General features: G+C 33.8%; 1 protein-coding gene across 2 annotated transcripts in view; it reads right to left on the bottom strand.

Moving 5' to 3' along the window:
* CCDC7 (coiled-coil domain containing 7) overlaps positions 1-23,069 on the bottom strand; it is a 324,264-nt gene that overhangs the window by 70,492 nt on the left and 230,703 nt on the right. For both annotated transcript variants that reach the window (XR_014242606.1, XM_082385250.1), the window contains 5 exons: positions 19,705-19,815; positions 19,226-19,357; positions 15,518-15,619; positions 7,875-7,991; positions 4,142-4,249 (listed from right to left, as the gene is read on the bottom strand). Coding sequence is in view for 1 of the 2 variants with exons in the window: in XM_082385250.1 (XP_082241376.1) it covers positions 4,142-4,249; positions 7,875-7,991; positions 15,518-15,619; positions 19,226-19,357; positions 19,705-19,815 (570 nt within the window). In the remaining variant the exon portion in view is untranslated. The remainder of the gene's footprint in view (positions 1-4,141; positions 4,250-7,874; positions 7,992-15,517; positions 15,620-19,225; positions 19,358-19,704; positions 19,816-23,069) is intronic.

Below are 23,069 nucleotides of genomic sequence, written 5' to 3' on the forward strand. Positions count from 1 at the left end.
TTCCACTTTTTTCATTATTTTTCTCTTTGCCTTTCAGTTTGGGAAGTTTCTATTGCTGTATCTTCAAGTTCACTGATTCTTTCTTTGGCTGTGTCCAGTCTACTATGGAGCCCATCAAAGGCATTCTTAATTTCTGTTATAGTGCTTTTGATTTATAACATTTCATTTTGATTATTTCTTAGAGGTTTAATCTCTGCATACATTATGTATATGTTCTTTCATGTAGTCTACTTTTTCACTAGGGCCCTTATTATATTATAGTTATTTTAAATTCCCAGTTTGATAATTCCAAAATTTCTGCCATATCTGCATCTGGTCTTGATGCTTGCTTTGTGTCTTCAGCCTGTGTGTTTTGCTCTTTTATCATGCCTTATAATTTTTTGTTTAAAGCTAGACATGATGTATCAGGTAAAAGAACTTAAGTATATACGGTTTTATTATGATGTTTTATGTTCATCTGGAGAGGAGTTAGACTGTGTTTTCTGTTTTATTGTAGCTGGTGTCACAGGCTAAAATTTCCTTTATTTTCCTTTTTTGGTCTCCCCTATTGTCTTTGGCTTTCCCTAGAAAATATTTCTTTAATGGAAGCTGAGAATTGCAGTTTTTCCATCTGTAACCCCCTATTATCCATAGGCCTTGGTGAAGTGGTGGTAAGGTATGAGGGAGCAGAAAAGCATTATATAATCCTATGATTAGATCTCGGTCTTTTATTGGCAGTCTCCTCTGGTCTGTGACTTTCACAATTGCTTCTCAGCTTGTTTCCCCCAGAAACGAGATTCTTGATCCTTTTAGATTCTTGATTCTTCAAGATTCTTTAGACAGAAAGGCTAAAGGGGGCTGGACTTGGATATCTCCCTTCCCCAATGTTGAAAGTCCAAGAGGCTGGAGTTTGGAATTTCCTTTACCTCACATCTGTTAGGTTCTAGTAAAGTAGTTTTTCTTGAAGGCAGGACTTTAAGAAGAATGCTATTGGTGTATTTCAAATGTTTACTTTTCTCCTCCCTTTGCTGAAAGCATGAGCAGATTTTATTTCTGATACTCAGCTAAGGTACCTGGTAGGGCTCCTGGAAGCAAATTTCATGAAAGTGTATGGCATATCCAAGGCTGTGTCCTAGAACTTTTTTATTGCTCAACCTAGTTCATGTTCAGTTTCTGGCAATTATTCAATTATTCTTAAGTTTTCCTACTAATTGCTGGCTCCAGTGTTGGTTTCTATTCCCAGGAATATGTAATTTTCAGTATTCATCTATCTCCACAGATTGAGAGTGGCAGTTTGCCCTGTGACTTCAATTCTCTGATGGGCTAAGAAGAGTTGTTGACTTTCAGTTTTTTCAGCTTTTTTTGGTTTGGAGTGCAGAAGTGAGGACTTCCAAGTTCTTCGCATGTTAAAGTGGAAGAGAGAAGTCTTGCATATCTTTAAAAAATAACTATTCCTAGATTTTTTATTTGTTTTGGTGCTAATACAAAATTTCATCATTCCTAAAAAATGTTCATTTTCTAATTTTGTGTTCTTAGTATATAGAAGTAAAACTGGGTTTTATACATTTTTACTTTATATTCAGTAATTTTAATAAATCCAGTTGATTAAGAGTTTATCTGTAGACTACAGATTCTTTTAGATTACATACCTGCACAGTTACATCATCTGCAATTTATGAGTTTTATTTCTTTCTTTGAATGCTTACAAGTTTTATTATTAATTTTTTGTAATAACTATGGTTGCCAGTACAAAAATGAGTAGAAATAGTGATAACACACATTTATCTCATTCCCAATATTGGAGGAAATATTTTACTATAAAATTGCTGAAATTCTTTTGTATTTTTTAAAGATACAAATGTCAAATAAGGAAATATTATGAAGAGTGTTTTATTGAGATTTAATGATTTTTTTTTCTTTATTCAATAAACAATGCTTTTTATTCCTGTAAAATTGGCAGTAATGTTCCCAATTTCTATTCTGATTTAATAGCATGAGTCTTCTTTCTTTTTTCTTCATCAGTCTAGTTAAAGTTTTGTCAATTTTGTTGATCTAATGTGAGTCTCTCATGGATAGCATATAGTTGGATTTTTTTTTTTTATCCATTCTGTCAATCTCTGCCTTTTGTTTAGAAAGTTTAATCTATTTACATTTAAGGGACTTATTTATGCCATTTTGCTATTTGTTTTCTGTATTTCTTATATTATTTTTGTTCCTCATTTCCTCTAATACTGCCTTCTTTTGTGTTCAATTAATTTTTTTTTTTTTTTTGGCTGTGCCATGCAGCATGTGGGATCTTAGTTCCCCAACCAGGGATCAAACCCATGCCCCCTGCATTGGAAGCACAGATTCTTAACCACTGGACTCCAGCGAAGTTTGTCAATTGATTTTTTTAAGGGACTAGTTTTGTTTCCTTTCTCATTTCCTTTGTGTATATTCTACAGATATTTTCTTTTTGGTTACCAAGAGGACTAGGTATAACATCTTAAAGTTATAAAAAAATCTAGTTTAAATTGATGCCAATTAACTTCAATAACATCCAAAAGCTGTACTCCTATATGGCTCAATCCCTCTCTTTTTGATACTGATGTTATGAATCGTAACTTTATACACTGTGTGCCCAATAACATAGACTTATAATTATTTTTCTTTAAACTATTATATAAAATTAAAAGTAGAGCTCCAAACTAAAATTACAATAATACTGGCTTTTATATTTGCCATGTACTTACCTATACCGTAGATCTTTCTTTCTTCATACAGCTTCAACGTACTGTCTAACATCCTTTCACGTCAACCTCAGGGATTTCCTTTAGCATTTTCTATAGAGCAGGTCTAGTGGTAATCCCTTCAATGCTAGGAGTGCTCCTATTCTTTGTAGTTTTTTTTGTGCTGGGCACTGCTTCACATTTCCACAAAATTTTCTTACCAGTTTGAAGATGGCTTTTTCTTAATTGGGCATTTCTCTTGGTTACTGTAAACATTTCACTGTTTCCCAATGCTCTGACAAAGTTGGTTCTGATGGCTTTCTGCTTTTTTCTTTTCTTTTTCTTTTTTTTAATGTTTCTGTCAGGGAGCAAGAGCTTAGGGCCTCCTAGTCTGCCATTTTGCTGACATCTGCTTTAAAGTGGTTGTTTGGAAGCTGCTACAGAACACTTAAATTTATCTTATTGCAAAGTACTTAAGTACTTAGTCCTTTGGCCACACCAGCTTTAGCATAGGTTTTTTTTTGGCCGTGCTGCATGGCTTGTGGGATTTCAGTTCTCTGAACAGGGACTGAACCCAGGCCATGGCAGTGAAAGCCCTGAATCCTAATCACTAGGCCACCAGGGAATTCCCTAGCATAGGTTTTTTAACTATTAGAAATTTGCCAACTTTGTGATAGGAAGATCACAAAGCAGCCATATTGCCTATCTAGTGATAGTTCCATTTTTTCATTGTCTTGTTATCATAAAAGATGATATAAGTAACGAAAATTGTGTTCTCTGAGGAACTGATAATATAGCATCTAGTCTATGTCATGAAAATTCATAATGTAGGGAAAAGCCTATATATATTTTTTCATGAGCAGATAAACTCTTAAGCATTACCTAATTAATGTTTGTTTGGTGGAGTAATGAGCACATGATAAATTCTTTTAAAGATACATATTAATTGATATATCAATTGGTTAATAAAATAATGAAATTATTACAGTTGTCCCTCGGTATCTGCAGGGGATTAGTCCCAGGATCCCCTGTGGATGCCAAAACCTGAAGATGCTCACGTCTCTTGTATAAAACAGTGTAATATTTTCCTATAACCTATGCACATTCTCCTGTATACTTTAAATCATCTCTAGATTACTTATAATACCTAATACAATGTAAATGCTATATAAATACCTATAAGTGCTATGTAGATAGTTGCCAGTGCATGGAAAATTCAAGTTTTGCTTTTTGGAACTTTCTGAAAATTTCTTTTCAGAATATTTTTGATCTGTGGTCAAGTGAATCTGTAGATGTGAAACCCATGGATACAGAGGGCCAACTGTATTAAATTAAAAAAGGTTGTCGTATGTTTGAATTTCTTGTTTTCTTTTAGTAAGTGTACTACACAGTTGAAATACTTTAACTCTTAGAAAGTGTTCCACTGTGTGCAAACATTATAAATCTCTACTTACCTACCACTTTGTTTAAACCTAATTGAAATATTAGGTCATTAACTGATGGATTCACTGCTGGAAGATTTTCTGCTATATCTGGATGTTCTGAGGCTGCTTCATTTTTAACTGTAATAATAATAGATTGCCAGATTAGTTGATTTAAAACTAACATTTTGTTGGGGTAAAATATAAAGTTAATTAGAGCGATATTACCGTATAATTATTTAATCTTGTTTAATTAACAATTTAACATACTGCTTATTTAAATACAAATATGTCTAAAAATTTTTTTAAATTTACTAGCTACTAGTTGCCAGATATTATTATATCTGTACTTTTCAAATATTATCTCATTTAATCCTCACAAGAATTCTAGGAAGTAGGTATTTTTATTCTCATTTAACAGATGAGGAAAACAGAGCTTAGAGAGGTTATGCATATTTTGGAAGGTCACATAGTTACTAAGCGCAAAAGTTTGAAATGAATTTTGTTCCTTTAGACTCTAAAACCTACACTCTAGCTAGTAAACTCAAATGTCTACTGGGACTGAGAATGTAATATGAGTGAAATAAACCTGATGATGTTTGGAGTGGCATGAATAGCAGAAATGAAATGCAGAGTACAGGCATACCTCATTTCATTGTGCTTCACCTTTATTGCACTTTGCAGATACTGCGTTTTTCACAAATTGAAGGTGTGTGGCAACTGTGCATGGAGCAAATCTATCAGTGCCATTTTTTAAACAGCATTTGCTTACTTCATGTCTCTGTGTCACATTTTGGTAATTCTGGCAATATTTCAAATGTTTTCATTTTTATTATATTTGTTATGGTGATCTGTGATCAGTGACCTTTGATGTTACTATTGCAAAAAGATTACAATTCGCTGAAGACACAGATGATCGTTAGCATTTTTTAGCAATAAGGTATTTTTAAATTAAGGTATGTACATTTTTTTAGACATAATGCTACTGTACACTTAATAGACTACAGTATAGTGTAAACACAACTTCTGTATGTACTGGAAAACCAAAAAATTTGTGTGACTCAATTTATTGTGATATTCACTTTATTGCAGAGGTCTGGACCGAACCCACAATATCTCTGAGGTATGCCTGTACATATTTTATATAAAGCTATTACTCCCACTGCTTGTTACAAATGTAGGTCTGAGGTTCCTGGGTCATCTAAATTTGCAAGAGAACCTAGAAAGGTAGTTAGTTATAAGAACTTCAAGATTTAAAAATATCTGCAAGTAATTTAAAAGTTTTAAGCATGTTCGTAGGATGAAACAAATCATCAATTATTGCCACAAGAGAATTACCTAACCTGGGAAAGGATTAATTCTAACACGTGGGTGGGATTTGAAAGCCAACAACTGGTTATATTTCTTTGGAAAACATCATCCTTTATCCACCAATATATCTCTATCATCTAGGAACAGAAATAAGATTTAAAATCTAGATGAAATTGGTACTTTCAAAAGGAAAAAAAAAAAAAAGCAAGATATGCCAGGAAAAAAATGGAAAGAACAATTAAAAATTAAAATGTGCAATTAAATTAATCACTTTTGAAAACTGCCAAGAACAAATATTTTCATGGGTAGAATTCTTCATAAATCTTAAAGGATTAAATCCTATGCTATAGCACATAAAAATGGAATTTTCTATTTCTTTTACAAGGTCAAAAATACAGTAGTCCCCCCTTATCTGCAGTTTCAGTTATCCGTGGTCAACCCTGGCCCAAAAATGTTAAACAGAAAATTCCAGAAATAAACAATTAATAAGTTTCAAATTGCGTGCTGTTCTGAGTAGGGTAATGAACTCTTACACTGTCCTGCTCTGTCCTGCCTGGGACATGAATCACCCCTTTGTCCAGCGTATCCATGCTGTGTATCCTGCCCATTAGACACTTAGTAGCTATCTTGGTTATCAGATCGAGCGTCATAGTATTGCAGTGCTTATGTTATAGTAACCCTTATTATACTAATAATGACCTATTGACCATCAAATAAATTATGGACAGGAAACACAGGAAAAGACACAGTATATACAGGGTTCAGTACTATCTGCTGGTTCTCAGGCATCCATTGTTTTAAAGTATTTCATATAATTCCTACAATTATTTTGTGAGGTACATACTATTATTAGCCCTATTTTTCAGATGAAGAAACTGAAACATGGAGAGATTAACTAGCTTACACAGTTAGTAAGAGACAGAGGTAGGCACCAAAGACAGGCAGTCTATTTCCAGCATCCGTACTTTTAAACACTACCCCTACCATTACCTCTCATAAGAAGATAGGCATCTCCTAATGGAAACAACACAAATATTCATCCACAGGAGAATGGGCAACTTAATTATAATATATTCATAAACCAGGTCAATATACAGCAATAAAAATAAATGAATAAGAACTAAAATTATCAACAGTGATCTTGAACCAAAAAAGCAAGTTGCTTAAGAAAGCATACAGCATACTACAAATAAAACAATAGCATAAATACTTTACAGATGAAAACATACCTAACAAAAGTATAAAGAAATATATATGGTAATGATAAACATCAAATTCAGAACAGAAGGAGGCAATAATCTGAGAGGAATAGAGAGGGTCGGACTTAGTATTTAACGTGTATTATATTTATTAAACTGGGAAACAGACACACAAGTGTTCATTACATTAATTCTTATTATACCTTTCTATATTTCAAAATAAATTAAAAGTAACAGAAACAACCTAAAACACCTAGGTTTTATTTGGTTCTTTTTTTTTTCACTTGAAAATATTCTTTTTTTAAAATTAATTTTTATTGGAGTATAGTTGCTTTACAATTTTGTGTTAGTTTCTACTGTATAGCAAAATGAATCAGTTATACACAGACATATATCCCCTCCTTTTTGGATTTCCTTTCGATTTAGGTCACCACAGTGCATTAAGTAGAGCTTCCTGTGCTACACAGTATGTTCTCATTCCTTATCTATTTTATACATAGCATCAATAGTGTAGACATGTCAATCCCAATCTTCCAATTAAGAAGCACAAAGATAAACCAAATCTTCTGTTACTCCAAATAAAAAATTTCCAATCTTTCTAATAATGCCCATTTTTCCTCAAATCCATTTTTTAAGCAAACAGAAAAAAAAACAGATACATAAATTTATTTAAAATATACAACAAAAAATACACTAATATCAAAGAACTGTAGTAGAAAATATATAATGATATCAAGAGTAAGATCCAATAGATAAAAAACAAATGTTGCTTTTCTCTTCTTGAAACCATATAACAATATAAAGAATAGGTCTACTAGATAATAACAAATATTTTTAGCAGATAATGTACTTGATAAGAATTGAAATGTGAATGCTGGGTAAACATCATACTTTTAAAAATGAAATAACTGTAATAGCTCCATAAGATTCCTAGAAAAGCATCTCCTAAATTTGTTCTCTATGAAACACTACTCCATAAAAAGAGAAAGGCAGGGTTTCTTGCTCAATAAATTTAAGAAATACAGTATAATAATTAGAATATTAAAGACTACAAGAAGGAATGGGGGGTGCTAATATCATTACAACATTTATTAGTTCTGCAGAATTCCAATTTTTGTTAAATTGTGTTCTAAAATATCTAACCTAAGGAAAAAATTCACCTATAAAACATTAATTGATGCACATTTAAAATATATTTTAAATTGTCAAGTATTTTATGATGACTTTTAAAATATGTTTATCAATATCATTCATACCTCTCAATTTTTGAGACTCATAAACTCCACTTGTTTGAATTTTATCCTTGTATCCTTTAGCTAGTACTAGATCTTCAAGTATAAAATTCTCATCTGAGAGTTCATCCACATCTTGATCTACCAAGATGAAGAAAACTTTCAGTAAACTAAATACAGAAACACTACTGAAAGCCACATACTGTGGCCTAATTCCAAGAAGATTATAATGTTTGGAGGTTAGGAAGATATTCTTACATCAAGTAAGAAGAGAAAAATGATTACTCAATAAATGTCAGAAGTTCATTTAATAGATTTCAACATCTACTCTTGATAAAACTCTGTGAAAAATTAGAACTATAGATTTACTCCTAGACATTACTCTCTTAATATAGAATATATTTCTGTCTCAATCCAACAGATAACACCTTGATTTATGATGAAGCACCAAAAATATTCTTATTAAAATTATAAACAAAACCAGAATGTGAATCATTATCATTTTAACAATTACCTAGTTCTGGTAAATATGAAACTATAGAAGAAAAGGTAGGGAAGAAGCTCCTTGACACTGGTGATGGCAATGATTTTTTTTTTTTAAATATATGACACCAAAAGCACAAACAACAAAAGAAAAAAACTCAACAAATGGGACTACATCAAAGTTAAAACCTTCTGCACAGTAAAAGAAACAATTAATATAGTGAAAAGGCAATCTTTGGAATGGGAGAAAATTTTGGAAACCATGTATCAGATAAAGGGTTAATATCTAAAATATATAAAGAATTCATACAGCCTAATAACAAAAAACCAAACCATCCAATTGCAAAATCGGCAGAGAACTAAAGAGTTATTTTTCTAACAAAGACAACCGGACTTCCCTGGTGATGCAGTGGTTAAGAATACGCCTGCCAATGCAGGGGACACAGGTTCCATCCCTGGTCTGGGAAGATCCCACATGCCCTGGAGCAACTAAGCCCGTGCGCCACAACTACTGAGCCTGCACTCTAGAGTCCACGAGCCACAAATACTGAGCCCACACGCTGCAACTACTTAAGCCCGTGCACCTAGAGCCCATGCTCTGCAACAGAAGCCACTGCAATGAGAAGCCCGTGCACTGCAACGAAGAGTAGCCCCCACTTCCTGAAACTAGAGAAAGTCCGTGTGCAGCAATGAAGACCCAACGCAACCAAAAATAAAATAAATTAAAATAAATAAATTAATTTAAATAAATAAGACAACCAAATGGCCAACAAATATGTGAAAAGATGATCAACAATATTAATTATCAGAGAAATGCAAATCAAAGCTACAATGAGATATCATCTCACACATGTTGGGATGGCTATCATCAAGAGGACAAGAGATACAAATTCTGGCAAAAATATAATGAAAAGGCAATCTCTGTACACTGCTAGTGGGAATGTAAATTGGTCTGCCCACCATGGAAAACAATATGGAGGTTCCTCAAAAAATTAAAAATAGATCTACCATCTGATCCATCAATTCTGCTTCTAAGTACATACCCAAAGGAAATAAATACAGGATTTTGAGAAGATATATGCACTTATATTTTTATTGAAGCATTATTCACAACAGGAAGATATGGACACATCCTAAGAGTCCATCAATGGATGTGGATAAAGAAGATGTGGTGTATATATATACAATGGAGTATTATTCAGCCATGTGAAAGGAGGACACCCTGCCATTTGAGACAACATGTATGAATCATGACTACATTATGCTAAGAGAAATAAGTCATACAGAGAAAGGAAAATACAGTATGACACCATTTACATGTGGAATCTAAAAATGCAAAACTTGTAAAAACAGAGAAAGAAATTGTGGTTAACCACAGGACACGGGGTGGGGTGATAGAACCAATGTTGTTTAAGAGTACAAACGTGAGTAGTAAATAGAGATCTAATGCATAGTATAACGAATATAGACAATATTGTACTAAAATCATCAAACTTGCTAATAGGCTAGAACTTAATTATTCCAACCAATAAAATGAAAGAATAATTATGTAATGTGATACAGGTGCTAATTATCACTACAATGGCAATCATATAACAATATATAAATGTATCAAATTAACATGTTGCACACCTTAAATTTACATGTTTCATGTCAAATGTACAATAAATTAAAAACGAAAAAATGTGTACATGAAAGGCCGCTAAATCATAAATAATAGAGTTTAAATCATACAGGATGTTGAAATGTTAAAATAATAGTAGTGAGAGGACTTCTATTTCTTGTATGACATGTAAAGAGCTTGGAAGTCACTACTTCCACTCTCACAATAAGAAAAAAGCCTAGCAAACTTTTTAAATTAAACATTTTTTTTCTTATCAAAGTCAAGGCAAAATGCTGCCCCCCAAGATTGGAGAGAGAGGTGGATAAAAGCAGCACAGTTTATTGGCAGCTGAACCCCAGGAGCAGAAGCCCACTACTGAAGTCAGGACTAGTAGGAACACTTAAACTGTGATTGATGAATTGCTGAAAGTTCAGTATATACTAGCTTGAATCTTACTGGTACCCCCATGTTACTATGAGTTTCATGTCTAGGAAACCCAACCAGGTTCTCAGGATGAAGATCAGAGGAAAACTGCCACATGCTTCCAACAGGGGGAGGGGAAAGTAACTGTTTTTAAACATGCCCAGAGCTTTCTGTTCTCCTTAACAAAAGACTGCCCTCAAGGGAAACTATTTTACCAGAGCTTAACCAAACCACAGTTTACCAGAACCTAACAGACCTTAGGGAAGGGAAATATTCAACATGGGGGTGAGCAGATATAAAATTTCAGCCCCTTCTAGCCTTCCTGTCTTACCAAACAATTAGGAGAGACATGAGAAACACTTGTGAAGGTGGAAACCTAGAGACACAGGCTTACTAAAAGACTGAGACCTAATCAGAGGATTACAGAATGCTTCCCCTTCCCTGACACCTTACCACCACATTAATAAGCCTCCTATATAATTGCAAGTTACAGCTAAAAGGACAGCAAGCCTCAGACCTTATTTAAGGAATCTAAAGGGAAACCCAAAGATATCAGGGGAGACAAAAAAAGGGACAATATAGGAACTTTTAGCATCTGACACCTACAGCTACAGTACACAAAAAATACAGCCTAATACCTAGCCAGATAAACAAGAAGCCTCACACTAAAGGCCTATATAAGCCTCAGTTCCTTTTACCCAATACATCATGTCTAAATTTCAACAACAACAACAAAAATGCAAGACATGCTAAAAGTAAAAACCTAGTCTGAAGAGTATGAGCACCAGACTCACATGACAGAGATCTTAGATTTATCATACTGTGTATGTGAAGTAATTATGGCTAATATGCTAACAGCTCTCATGGAAAAAGAGACAGTATGCAAGAACAGAAGAGTTATGTAAGCAGAAATCTGGAATCTCTAAGAAAAAATCAAAAGGAAATGTTAGAAATCAAAAACACTGCAACAAAAATGTAGAATTTCTTTGATGTGCTCATCAGTAGATTGGATACAGTCAAGGAAAGACTCAGTGAGCTTGAAGATATGACATTAGGAACTTCCCAAATTGAAAAGAGAAAATAAATGGAAAAAAAGGAACAAAATATCAGAGATCTTTTGGACAATAATAAAAGGTGTAATATACACATAATGAGGACATCAGAAGGAGAACAATGAAACAGAATAAATATTTAAATAATGGCTGAGAGTTTTCCAAAAATAATAACAGACATCAAATCAATGATCACAGGAACTCACAGAACACCAAAAAGGATAAATACCAAAAAAAGCTACACCTATTCATATCATATTCAAATTGCAGAAAATCAAAGACAAAGAGAAAATCTTGAAAGACTCCAGAGAAAAACAAAAACAAAACACAAATATACCTTATCTATAGAGGGACAAGGATAAAAATATCTTACACTTCTCATCAAACTAAGCTAGCAAGAAGAGAATGGAGAGAAATATTTAAAGTATTGAAAGAAAAAAATCAACCAACCTAGAATTTTGTATCCAGAAAAATTATCCTTCAAAACTGAAAGAGATATAATGACTTCCTCAGATTTAAAAAAAAAAAAAAAAAAAAAAAAAAGGAATTTGTTGCCAGTAGGCCTGCAGTGAAAGAAAATGATAAAAGAAGTTCTTCAGAGAGAAGGAATAGGATACAGATCAGAAACCTAGATCTATATAAAGAGAATGGCATTAGAGAAGAAATAAATGAAGGTAAAATAAACTTTTCTCACTCTTAGTTGATATAACAGATAACAGTTTATTCATAATAATAATAGAAACAATGTATTCAGTGATTATAGCTTATAGGTAAGTGAAATGAATGACAACAATGCTATAAGTGACAGGAGGAAGGAATTGGGATTACAGTGTTATCAGATACCTGCACTACCCATGAAGTGGCATAGTGTTATTTGAAAGTACCCTTAGATTAGTGGTAAATGTATACTGCAAATTTTAAGACAATCACTAAAAATTTTTTTAAAGAAATATAATTGATATGCTAAGAAAGAAAAGAATACGGAATCATATTAAACATGTAGTTAAAGCCAGAGAAGGTAGGAAAAGAGTGGAAGGTGAAAAATAAAGTACTAGGGCATTGAAGAGAAAATAGTTACAAATATGATTAATATTAAATGAAATACCAATAATCACTTTAAATGTGAATGGTCTATCAATTAAAAGACAGAGACTGTCAGAGTGATTAAATAAACTAACCCAACTATAAGCTGTCAACAAGAAACTCATTTTAAATATAAAGGTAAAGTAGACTGAAAATAAAGGGATGGAGAAAAGTGTATCATGCTAATACTAATTAAAGCCAGAGAAGCTATATTAATCTGAGACAAAGCAGACTTCAGAGCAAGGAAATTACCAGGGATAAAGAGAGCACTACATAATAATAAAGGGGTCAATAGCTAAGAAAACATAACAATCTTTAATGAGTATGCACCTAACAACAGAGCAACAAAATATCAATACACGAGGCAAAAACAGAACTGCAAGGAGAAACAGACAAATCTACTTTTATACTTGCAGCTTGCAATACCATCTTATCAGTAACGGACAGATACAACAGGCTGAAAATCCATACCTTAACAAATTTTAAAGAATAGAAATCATATGAAGTATACTCTCAGATCACAATAGATTTAAACTATATTACTCTAATGCCAAAACTAGACAAAGAAATATCTCTCACAAATAAGATGCAAAAATCCTCCACAAAATATTAACAAATTGAGTGAAACAATGTATAAAAATAATTATATATGATGACCAAGGAGGATTTATTCCAGGTATGCAATTCTGACTCAATATTTGGAAATCAATTAACGTAACTCAACAGACTAAAGAAAAAATCATTTGATCAATCAGAAATGCAGAAAAATTATTCAAAAAAATCCAAAATCCATTCATGATAAAACTGTCAGCAAACCAAGAATAGTGTGAATTTCCTCAATTTGATAAAGGGCATCTACAAAGAAACCAATAGATAACATCACACTTAATGGTAAGAAACTAAATGCTGTCATCCTCGGATTAGGAATACATCAAGGATGTTTCTTCTCACCACTCCTATCCAACATCATACTGGAACTCACAGCTAATGTAATAAGTCAAGAAAAAGAAAGAAAAAGTATATAAATTGAGAAAAATAAACAAAACTATTCTTGCTGAACAACAACAGCAACAAAACTCCTGGAATTATAAGCTGGCTATAGCAAGGTTTCCAGATACAGGTTAATATACACAAGTCAACTGATTTCCTGTATGTCAGCAGTGAACAAGTGAAATTTGAAATTGAACACAATACCATTTATATTAACACCAAAAATGAAATACTTAAGTATAACTCTTCAGACACAAGTGTCATCAAAGATTTAATGTAGAGATTTTCCATGTTCATGGATAGGAAGGCTCAATATTGTTACGCTGTTAGCTCTTCCCAACTTGATTCAATGCAATCCCAAGCAAAATTCCAATAAGCTATTTTGCGGATATTGACAAACTAGTTCTAAAGTTTATATGGAAAAGCAAAATACCTACATTAGCCAATACAATATTGAAGAAAAACAAGGTCAGAGGACTGATGCTACCCAACTTCAAGGCTTCCTACAGAAATCAAGACAATTGGTGAAAGAATAGATAAATAAGTCAATTGTAACAGAACAAAGAGATATAGACATATAAAAATATAGTCAATGATCTCTGACAAAAAAGCAAAAGCTATTCAATGGAGAAACGACAGTCTTTTCAACAAACAGTACTGATGCAACTGGACAGTCAAATGTAAAAAAAAAGTGAATCTAGACACAGACTTGACACCTTACCAAGAATTAACACAGAATGGCTCATAGACCTAAATGTAAAATGCAAACCTATAATTCTCCTAGACGGTAACACAGATGAACATCTAGGTGATCTTACGTTTGGTGTTGATTTTTCAGATAGAACACCAGAAGCACAATCCAAAAAAAAAAAATTGATAAGCTGGGTTTCATTAAGAAAAATACACACACAACTTCTGCTCTGTGAAAGACACTGTTAAGAGAGTGATAATACAAGCCACGGGCTGGGAGAAAATATTTACAGAACATATATCTAAGATCTGTTATCCAAAACATACAAAGAACTCTTAAAACTTGACAATTAGAAAACAAATAACACAATTACAACGTGGGCAAAGATGTGAACAAATAACTTACCAAAGAAGTCATTTAGATGGCAAATAAGCATATGAAAAGATGTTCAGCATATACATCATTAAGCAATTGTAAATTAAAACAACAGTGAGATATCACTACATACCTATAGCTAAAATCCAAACACTGAAAACAACAAATGATGTCAGGAATGTGCAGCAATGGGAAACCTGATTCGTAGCTGGCAGGAATGCAAAACACTACAGCCACTTTGAGGACGGTTTGGCAGTTTCTTACAAAGTTAAATTATAGTTTTACCATATGATCCAGCAATTGTGCTCCTAGGTACTTACCTAACAGTGTTGAAAATTTATGTTCCCACAAAAGTTATGCAGTAACCAACAGGTACTAACTTGTTTGTACACAACTAATTAATAAAGAAACTGTGGGGTTTCTCTTGTGGTTTAGGATCATTATGAAAAAATTACTGAGACCATGCAAAACACCACGAACTTCTGTCTGAACTGTTTACAGAAGACTGTGTAAATAATTATCATAAGAAAGCAAACATGGCTACATTATTATCAAACAAAATAAACATTAGGCAAAAAAATGTATTTTTAGAGATAAACAGTGTACTTTTACAGAGATAAACAGTGTACTTTTATAGCTCATGTTTACCAGGAAGATATAACAAGTATAAATTTGTACACATTTAATAACATCATTTCCAAATATATAAACCAATCTGGCAAAACTACCAGTAAACACAAAGAAGTCCATAATCACAGTGGGAAAATTTAACATACATCTCTTAGTAACACAGAATAAATGAAACTTCAATGGAATTAAAAAAGAATTGACTAACACAGTAAATATATTTGATCTAATAGATTTATACAAAAGATATGAGTAAACATTCATAAACCTAAGACAGAGGGTTTTTTTCACTTACTTTAATTAAAAATAAATCAATAATATTGAAATTTATCATACTTACTATTTAGTGCTTTCATTCTGACAGCTCTAAGTTTCTTAGTCTGAGATTGGCTTTTTGACAATTCAACTTCATCCTCGGGTAATACGTCTTCTGCTTTCTGAGCTACGAGAAAGATGCTTTTAATCCATTAAATAGAGAACTGGATTTATTGAAAATCCTCTGTAATTCAAACACATGTCAATTATCCAGGAATATTTCTTCTCATGGTTTGAAACAATAAAGTCAAATACCACGTTATTGAGATAGTGAATTACAGAGTGAGTATGCGAAGTGTAGAGACAATGGGAGTACTGTTCAAAAGAATAGTTTTATAAGGTATTCACATTTTAGGATTAAATGCAATATTTTCATAACAGATATGAGTGAGAAAAAAAAGAAATGATAAATAATACATTCAAAATAAATTTAGAAGATTCAAAAGCAGATCAGGTAAGAAAGACAGAAAATACAAGCAATGGTATACTTACCTCCAAAATATCCCTACTTCCAGGAAATACAAATGTATTCAATGCTCCATTTAAAGTATAAAGAGTGTTACATTGGATTAAAAAATAACCAATTATATACAGCTAAGTCATAAGAATAGAAAAAGGTTAAAAATTAAATGATGAAAAAATTATTCTATGCAAGTAGTTATATAAAGAAAGATACCACGCCAACATCAGACAAAATAGACTAAAGGCACAAAAAAATTACTACAAAATGTCCATCATAAAGACAGAAATTTCAGTTCACTAAGAATATATAACAATTTAAAATGTGTATATTTATTATATATATATATCTGTATGTAATATATAATCTATATGTAATACAGATTATGTATCTGTATATTTTTATATATAATAAAGCTTTAGAAACACAATTAACTTCATCTAATGGAGAACATACATACACAAACACGTTGTATATGCTATGTATATGTGTACCTATATGTATATATGATACACTATATAGCATGTATTTCTATGATCAATTGAATAAATATTAAACAACTAGAGAAATTTAATGAAAAATCATTATATGATATTCTTACTACAAATCCTCACTTTTCTGGCAGTTCCAAGTGTCTTAATTTGAGATGAGTTTTGTAAGATTTAAACTTTTTCTTTACATGAAAGATTTCACCTGATATCCATTTTCTCAGCTACAAGTATAGAGGCTCTTAATCCAATAAAAAGTAAAACAGCTGGATTGTAAAACCTCTAGATTATTAATGTATACCAAGAACAACTTAGTTTCCATCCAGCTTTACAACAATTTAAGCAAATACACACAATTTAAACAAATGATCAAACCGTCCTCCCCTTGCCCACCCCACCTCCAATCCTCTGGTGCATTTTCAAAATGGACTATGAAATTAAGCATAAAAATCATCAGAGTGCTCTCCTCAAAGTATGTGGAAGACTCTTGTTACTGAATACATACACCTAGAAAGTTGTAATTAGGGACTTCCCTGGTGGCGCGGTGGTTAAGAATCCGCCTGCCAATGCAGGGGTCATGAGTTCGATACCTGGTCCGGGAAGATCCCACATGCTGCAGAGCAGCTAAGCCTGTGTGCCACAACTACTGAGCCTGTGCTCTAGAGCCTGCGAGCCACAACTACTGAGCCCACGTGCCCACGTGCCACAACTACTGAAGCCCAGGCACCTAGGGCCCGTGCTCCACAACAAGAGAAGCCACCGCAGTGAGAAGCCCGTGCACCGCAACAAAGAGTAGCCCCTGCTCACCGCAACTGGAGAAAGCCTGTGTGCAGCAACAAAGACCCAACGCAGCCAAAAATAAATAAATAAAATAAATAAATTTATTTAGAAAAAAAGAAAGTTGTAATTAGACTTTACTGTACTAAGGGTATTAATATTTTAAAAATATTAAAATATTTTTAACAATGTATATGATTGATTTAAAAGTTAAACTAATTAGAAAGTAATAATTCAAAAATAAGGAAAGAAAATAGAAAGAAACCTGGATCAGGTAGGAAAAATAGAAAGCGCCCAAAAAAGGAAATATTTAAATCTAAATATATAAGTAAGTACAATAATTATAAGTGGATTACATGTTGTACGGAGAGACAAAGACAGTCACACTGGATTTATAAGCAATTTAACTATAATCTATTTATAAGAGGTCACTAAATTATAAGAATATAGAAAATTGGAAAGTAAGGAAGTGAAAAAAGATATGCCATGCAAATACTAACCAAAATAAATCTGCAGGAGTTATGTCAATGTCATACAAAATAGGATTTTAGTCAAACGACCTTACTGGAGACAGACTAAGATGGTACCTTTTATAAAAAGAAAATGTTGAGTCCATAAGGACTATCAAATATTTTTTTTTGTATGCATCTAACAACATAGACAGTATAAGGAAAAAGGACAATACTACAAGAAGAAATAGATAAATCCACAATCACAGTGGGAGAATACATTCGCTCCATAATCGACAGAACAAACAAAATTCAAGGAAATCAAGAAACAGGAATTTAAATAACACAGTAAAAATTTGACTTAGATGTCTGTAAGCTCACACATTCATGAACATAATTCTGCTTAAAACAATTAAAATGTAAAATAATTTTATAATACTCATAATTCAGCATTTACAACTTGAGTCTTTTCTTTCTAGCAGTTCCAAATGTCAGGCAAAAGACTTTCATCTGATACCTCTTCCCTTTTCTGAGCTTCAGGAAGAAAGGCTCATAAAAGCACTAAATAGAGAACCAGATCTGTGGTGGAACCTCTATATTTACAATATATGTTAGTTACCCAACAATATTTTATCTCATCTTTTAATGATATATACAAATCACTATTTGAAGTGTAAACATCATGTGAACACACTTCTCACACGTGTATATATAAGCAGTCGTTACTTTTCAGATATACAGAAGCATTAAATGTATTTAATTTAGAAATATTATTATTATAAACATTATTATAAATACTTATGTTTTAAATTATTATTTTGTTTTACAGTATTCATACTTTTGAATAAAGTTCAAATTTTGGGTATTAAATATGGCTAATGAAAAATATATATAATGATAAAAAATAGAGTGAAAGAGTGAAAGAAACATCAGATACAAAAAATGGTGGAATACAAAATGGTGGAATTACACTTAAAAATATCAATAATTGGTTTATATATGATTATGAGAGGCAATTAAAAGATCAGGCTGAATTCTAAAATATAGACAATCATAAGTTTCTTACAAAATATAGAGCAAAATCATAAAGACACAGGTAAATTAAAGCAACATGATAGAAAAAAAAAATGTATCATGCAAATACCAACCAGAAGAAAGTTTATGGAGCTACCCTCATAGCAGATAAGGTAGTTTTAAAGGAAAATAAACAAATAAAAACTATAAAAATGATGAAGTGGGTCTCTTCATTAGGATAAAATGTTCTGTCCCCCAAGAATGTTATCAATTTAAAATTTATATGCACATAAATAATAGAGTATCATAAGATATAAACCAAAGCCTGCCACGACTACAAGAATAAATAGAAAAATCCACAAAGTGTAAGATTTAACATATCTAATTCAGTGATTATAAAAGAAACAGATAAATCATCAATAAAGATCTAAAGTATGATGGGAATAATTACTAAAGAAGCAAATGGTTGAAGATATATTCATGAACAAAAAAGTGTTCTGAATTTAATTAAAAACAATTTATAAAATTTATGTATAATTACTTACTATCAAGATTCTCCTGTCTGATAGCTCTAAGGTTCTTAGTTTGAGACTGGTTTCTTGAAAATAAACCTTTCTTCTCAGGAGGTAGATTTTCAAGTGTTATCGTATCGTTTTTCTCGTTTTGAAGAGGAAATGCTAAGTAGAAAATGATATATGTATAATGGAACTTCTGGATACGCCAAATAATCAAATTTTCTTTCCATAAAGGTGAACTGAGAAAAATCATGTGAATAGTTTTCATGAGTGTGTGTGGAAGTAGTCAGTCTTGTTACTTAGTAATTATTGACTGCGCAAATACCAACCAAAAGGTATCATTACTTTTGCTTTTGTTCTCTAATTATCTTGGGGTATTCACACTTTAGGTCATTTATTTTTACTTCTATGAAATATATGCTCAAATACATATTCATGAACCAAAGGAAAAAAAATCTTCTGATGAGTTTAATTTAAAATAATTTAAAGTTTCCTTTTATTATACTTACTATTGCGTCTCTCCTCTCTGGAAGTTATTTGTTTCTTTACTTGCATTTGGGGTTTTGAAACTGAAACTTGTTTCACAAGCACAGGATTTTTATCTGGTACTCCATAATAACCTATATAAAGAGATGCATTTAGTCCACTAAATGTGCAATCTCTAGATTTCAAATTTATAACAAGTGTACAGTAGCATTTTGTCTCATTTTTATAAAGTCATAAGTCAATTATTATAATGCTAGATCTGTCATAAAACTGGATGATGCTGAAGCTGTCTCATTATTTCATAAATATTCCTAAGCAACAAATACATTTTATATTGGTCTTCAGGTTTCATGGGTTATTTATGCTTTAGTTTAGTACATAATAATAGACCAAACAATGAAAATGCCTATGCAGAAGACCATTCATTAATTGCAAAACACTTACAACCATATCTACATGTTCAAGCACAGGACATTGGTTGAATAAACTGATATATATACCACAACTATGGTATTGGTATAGTATAAGTACTGCTACAATGGTAGATAATTAAATAGATAGATAAGATAGTATATAAACATCTGTACGCAGAGTGAGATATTCCCCTCTGTACTAATACATCAGATGTTTGCTGGATGACGTTTCATGGGGAAATGAAAGACTAGTTGAAACACTGGTGGAGCTCGTGCCCTTTCACGTTTAGAGTCTTACTTATATTATTGCAGTAAGTGAATAAAGGCTTGTTACTTTCTATTTGGTTCGTTGTCTTTATAGACCACCTTCACAACTGGTAGCTCTCTCTCAGTGACAAATGGTGGCAAGCAGGGTGGCCCAATTAAGCACAATGCCTTTCTGGAAAAGTAAAAAGCATGAAGATCCCCCAGGGCATTTTGGGGAGATGCTAGAGAAGACTACAAGGCTTCTTGGGAAGTACTAGCTGGTCATTTGCAGGAGTCTGAGGGTCCTAAAATGCACTTTGCCAGCCACAGCAATGAGTCTCAGGAAGTGCTATGTCAAGAATGCCCTGGGGTACTGCTGGAGAGGGCTAGCAGATTGTTTATGCAAGCTTTTGGGGTTAGAGGGGTAACAGTGGTCCTTCTCTTTAGTCCCAGAGTCCCTGCCAAAATGCCTGGTGGGTCAAACTAGGGACCCAACAGAGGGGCTCTGGGAAATCTAGGGAAGCAATTCCCTGGCTACTGCTATTGTCCTCTGATGAGAGTACTAAGTACAAGCTAAGCTGCACCCAACCATTGCTGTCAGCTTTAATGAGGTCCCAGACAACGATGGACAGCCTACAACACAGTAAGTTATTGAGACTCATGATTTAATTAAATAAATATAGAACTCCTTGGGATTGCTTTGCCCAGTGATGTAAAGAGACCTTAGAGACCTGGGTTGTTCACTTGCATGGTGAAGGAGGTAATCGTAAACTTCGTGAGGGACCATGGTACTTTGTGGGTTGTGGTCACTCTAAAACCCCTTTTTAAGTCTGCCCTGACAGCAGAAAGTTTGCTCAAGGAGGAGGAAGAAAGAGGGAAGATGAGAGGCAAATACCGAGATGCTCTCCTTCCTCATCTGGGAACTGTTCATGCTCTGACGGCTTTCCGCCTGAACCTATCACTAAAATCATGTTTGGACCACCAATGCAGAGTCTAGAGCAGCCCTGTTAATCATGCTATAATAATGAGTAAGAACAGTAGATAAGATTGTTAACCAGCTCACATGTCTAGATTTATTTGTGCTACTCCTGTTGGTTATCGAACTAAATCAAACTTTTTTAAAAAAAAATTAATTAATTAATTAATTTATGGCTGTGTTGGGTCTTCGTTTCTGTGCGAGGGCTGTCTTCTAGTTGTGGCAAGCGGGGGCCACTCTTCATCGCGGGGCGTGGGCCTCTCACTATCGCGGGCCTCTCTTGTTGCGGAGCACAGGCCAGATGCGCAGGCTCAGCAATTGTGGCTCACGGGCCCAGATGCTCCGCGGCACGTGGGATCCTCCCAGACCAGGGCTCGAACCCGTGTCCCCTGCACTGGCAGGCAGATTCTCAACCACTGCGCCACCAGGGAAGCCCTAAATCAAACTTCTTCATCAGGTCAGGTGATAATGTTCTGAAACAAAATCCAGAACCTAACTGACATCTTTTCAGGCACGGAGAAAACAGCTTCTGCCCAAATAGTAAGGACTGACTGGCAAAGAGAGCAGTATAAAACGGTAACCATGTGCTCTCTCCTGGATGATGCTTCTAGAGAAGCTCTCTGAGTCTGGTTATTCAAAGAGGAGGTTGATGGCCAGATATTAGGCCATAAGGGCCACAAAAGGTAGCCCCATTAGGGTCTGCATGTTAACAAGTGCTATGATTAATGAAAGTGTTATCCCCTCTGCTTCTCCCTGTGAATATGGAGATGAATAGGTGAGCCCTTCTAACTTGTATTGCGAACTCTCAACTTTCAACAACAAAGACCAGGTCCCAATATCCCCAGTAGGGACCAGAGGTTGTATCCCAGGGTCAGAGTTCAATGGGGAGGTAGGGAAGAATTATATCTCTGGGCCTTTTGGATACTAGCGCAGAGGCGACTGTGACGCACAAACCCCATCACCAGAATGAGGGGAAAACAAATAATGTCTCTGATTTTGGGTCTGAGGTCACTACCAGTTGGACCCTTACCTAGACCCACTGTGGATGGGTCTCTTTGGCCACCTCCAAACTCCAAATAAAACCTTTTTATGGCATTCACTACTGAATGTATTACCAATATAGATGTACTGTCTAAGTGAACACCTGCTCACATTTGCCCACAAGCCCTGAAGAAAACTGCTCCAGTTAACACCATTTTAGTGGGGCATATGGAAGACCACAAACCTCCCTGACTAGCAGCCCCTAGTGCTGTTGTTTATCAAAAAGAGTAGCAACTGCCTAGAGTGAAAAAGAAAAAAGCAGTGCCTTCATTGCTGAGTTTAAGAACAACAAAGTTCTTCATGAGACTAATTCTCCACTCAATAGCCCTATCTGACCTGTGCACATGGCCTTAGGAGCGTGGAGTCTCAAGGGATTATCGGCAGCTCAACACTGTAGTAAAACTCTAAGCACTGGCAGTACCTGACTTTGAAACTGTCACAGAGGCTACTGCCCAAGATAAAGAAACTTGGTGTACAACAAATGACACCACTGTCCACGTGGATAATCCAGGATCAGTTTAATTTTATGTGGAATGGGTTGCAATATACCACTAACATCCTTCCACAAGTCTACCTAAATTCCCCTACTATTTGTCATCAGATATGATAAGACCTAGAAAAAGTCTGGCTACTGGAAGGAACACTAGCCTTGCACAATACTGAAGATGTCTTCCTGGTGGTCCCAGACAAGGTCATTACCCAATAAGGACTG

Source organism: Balaenoptera borealis (assembly GCF_965194805.1).
Source record: "Balaenoptera borealis genome assembly, chromosome: 3".
In the NCBI taxonomy this organism is placed as follows: domain Eukaryota; kingdom Metazoa; phylum Chordata; class Mammalia; order Artiodactyla; family Balaenopteridae; genus Balaenoptera; species Balaenoptera borealis.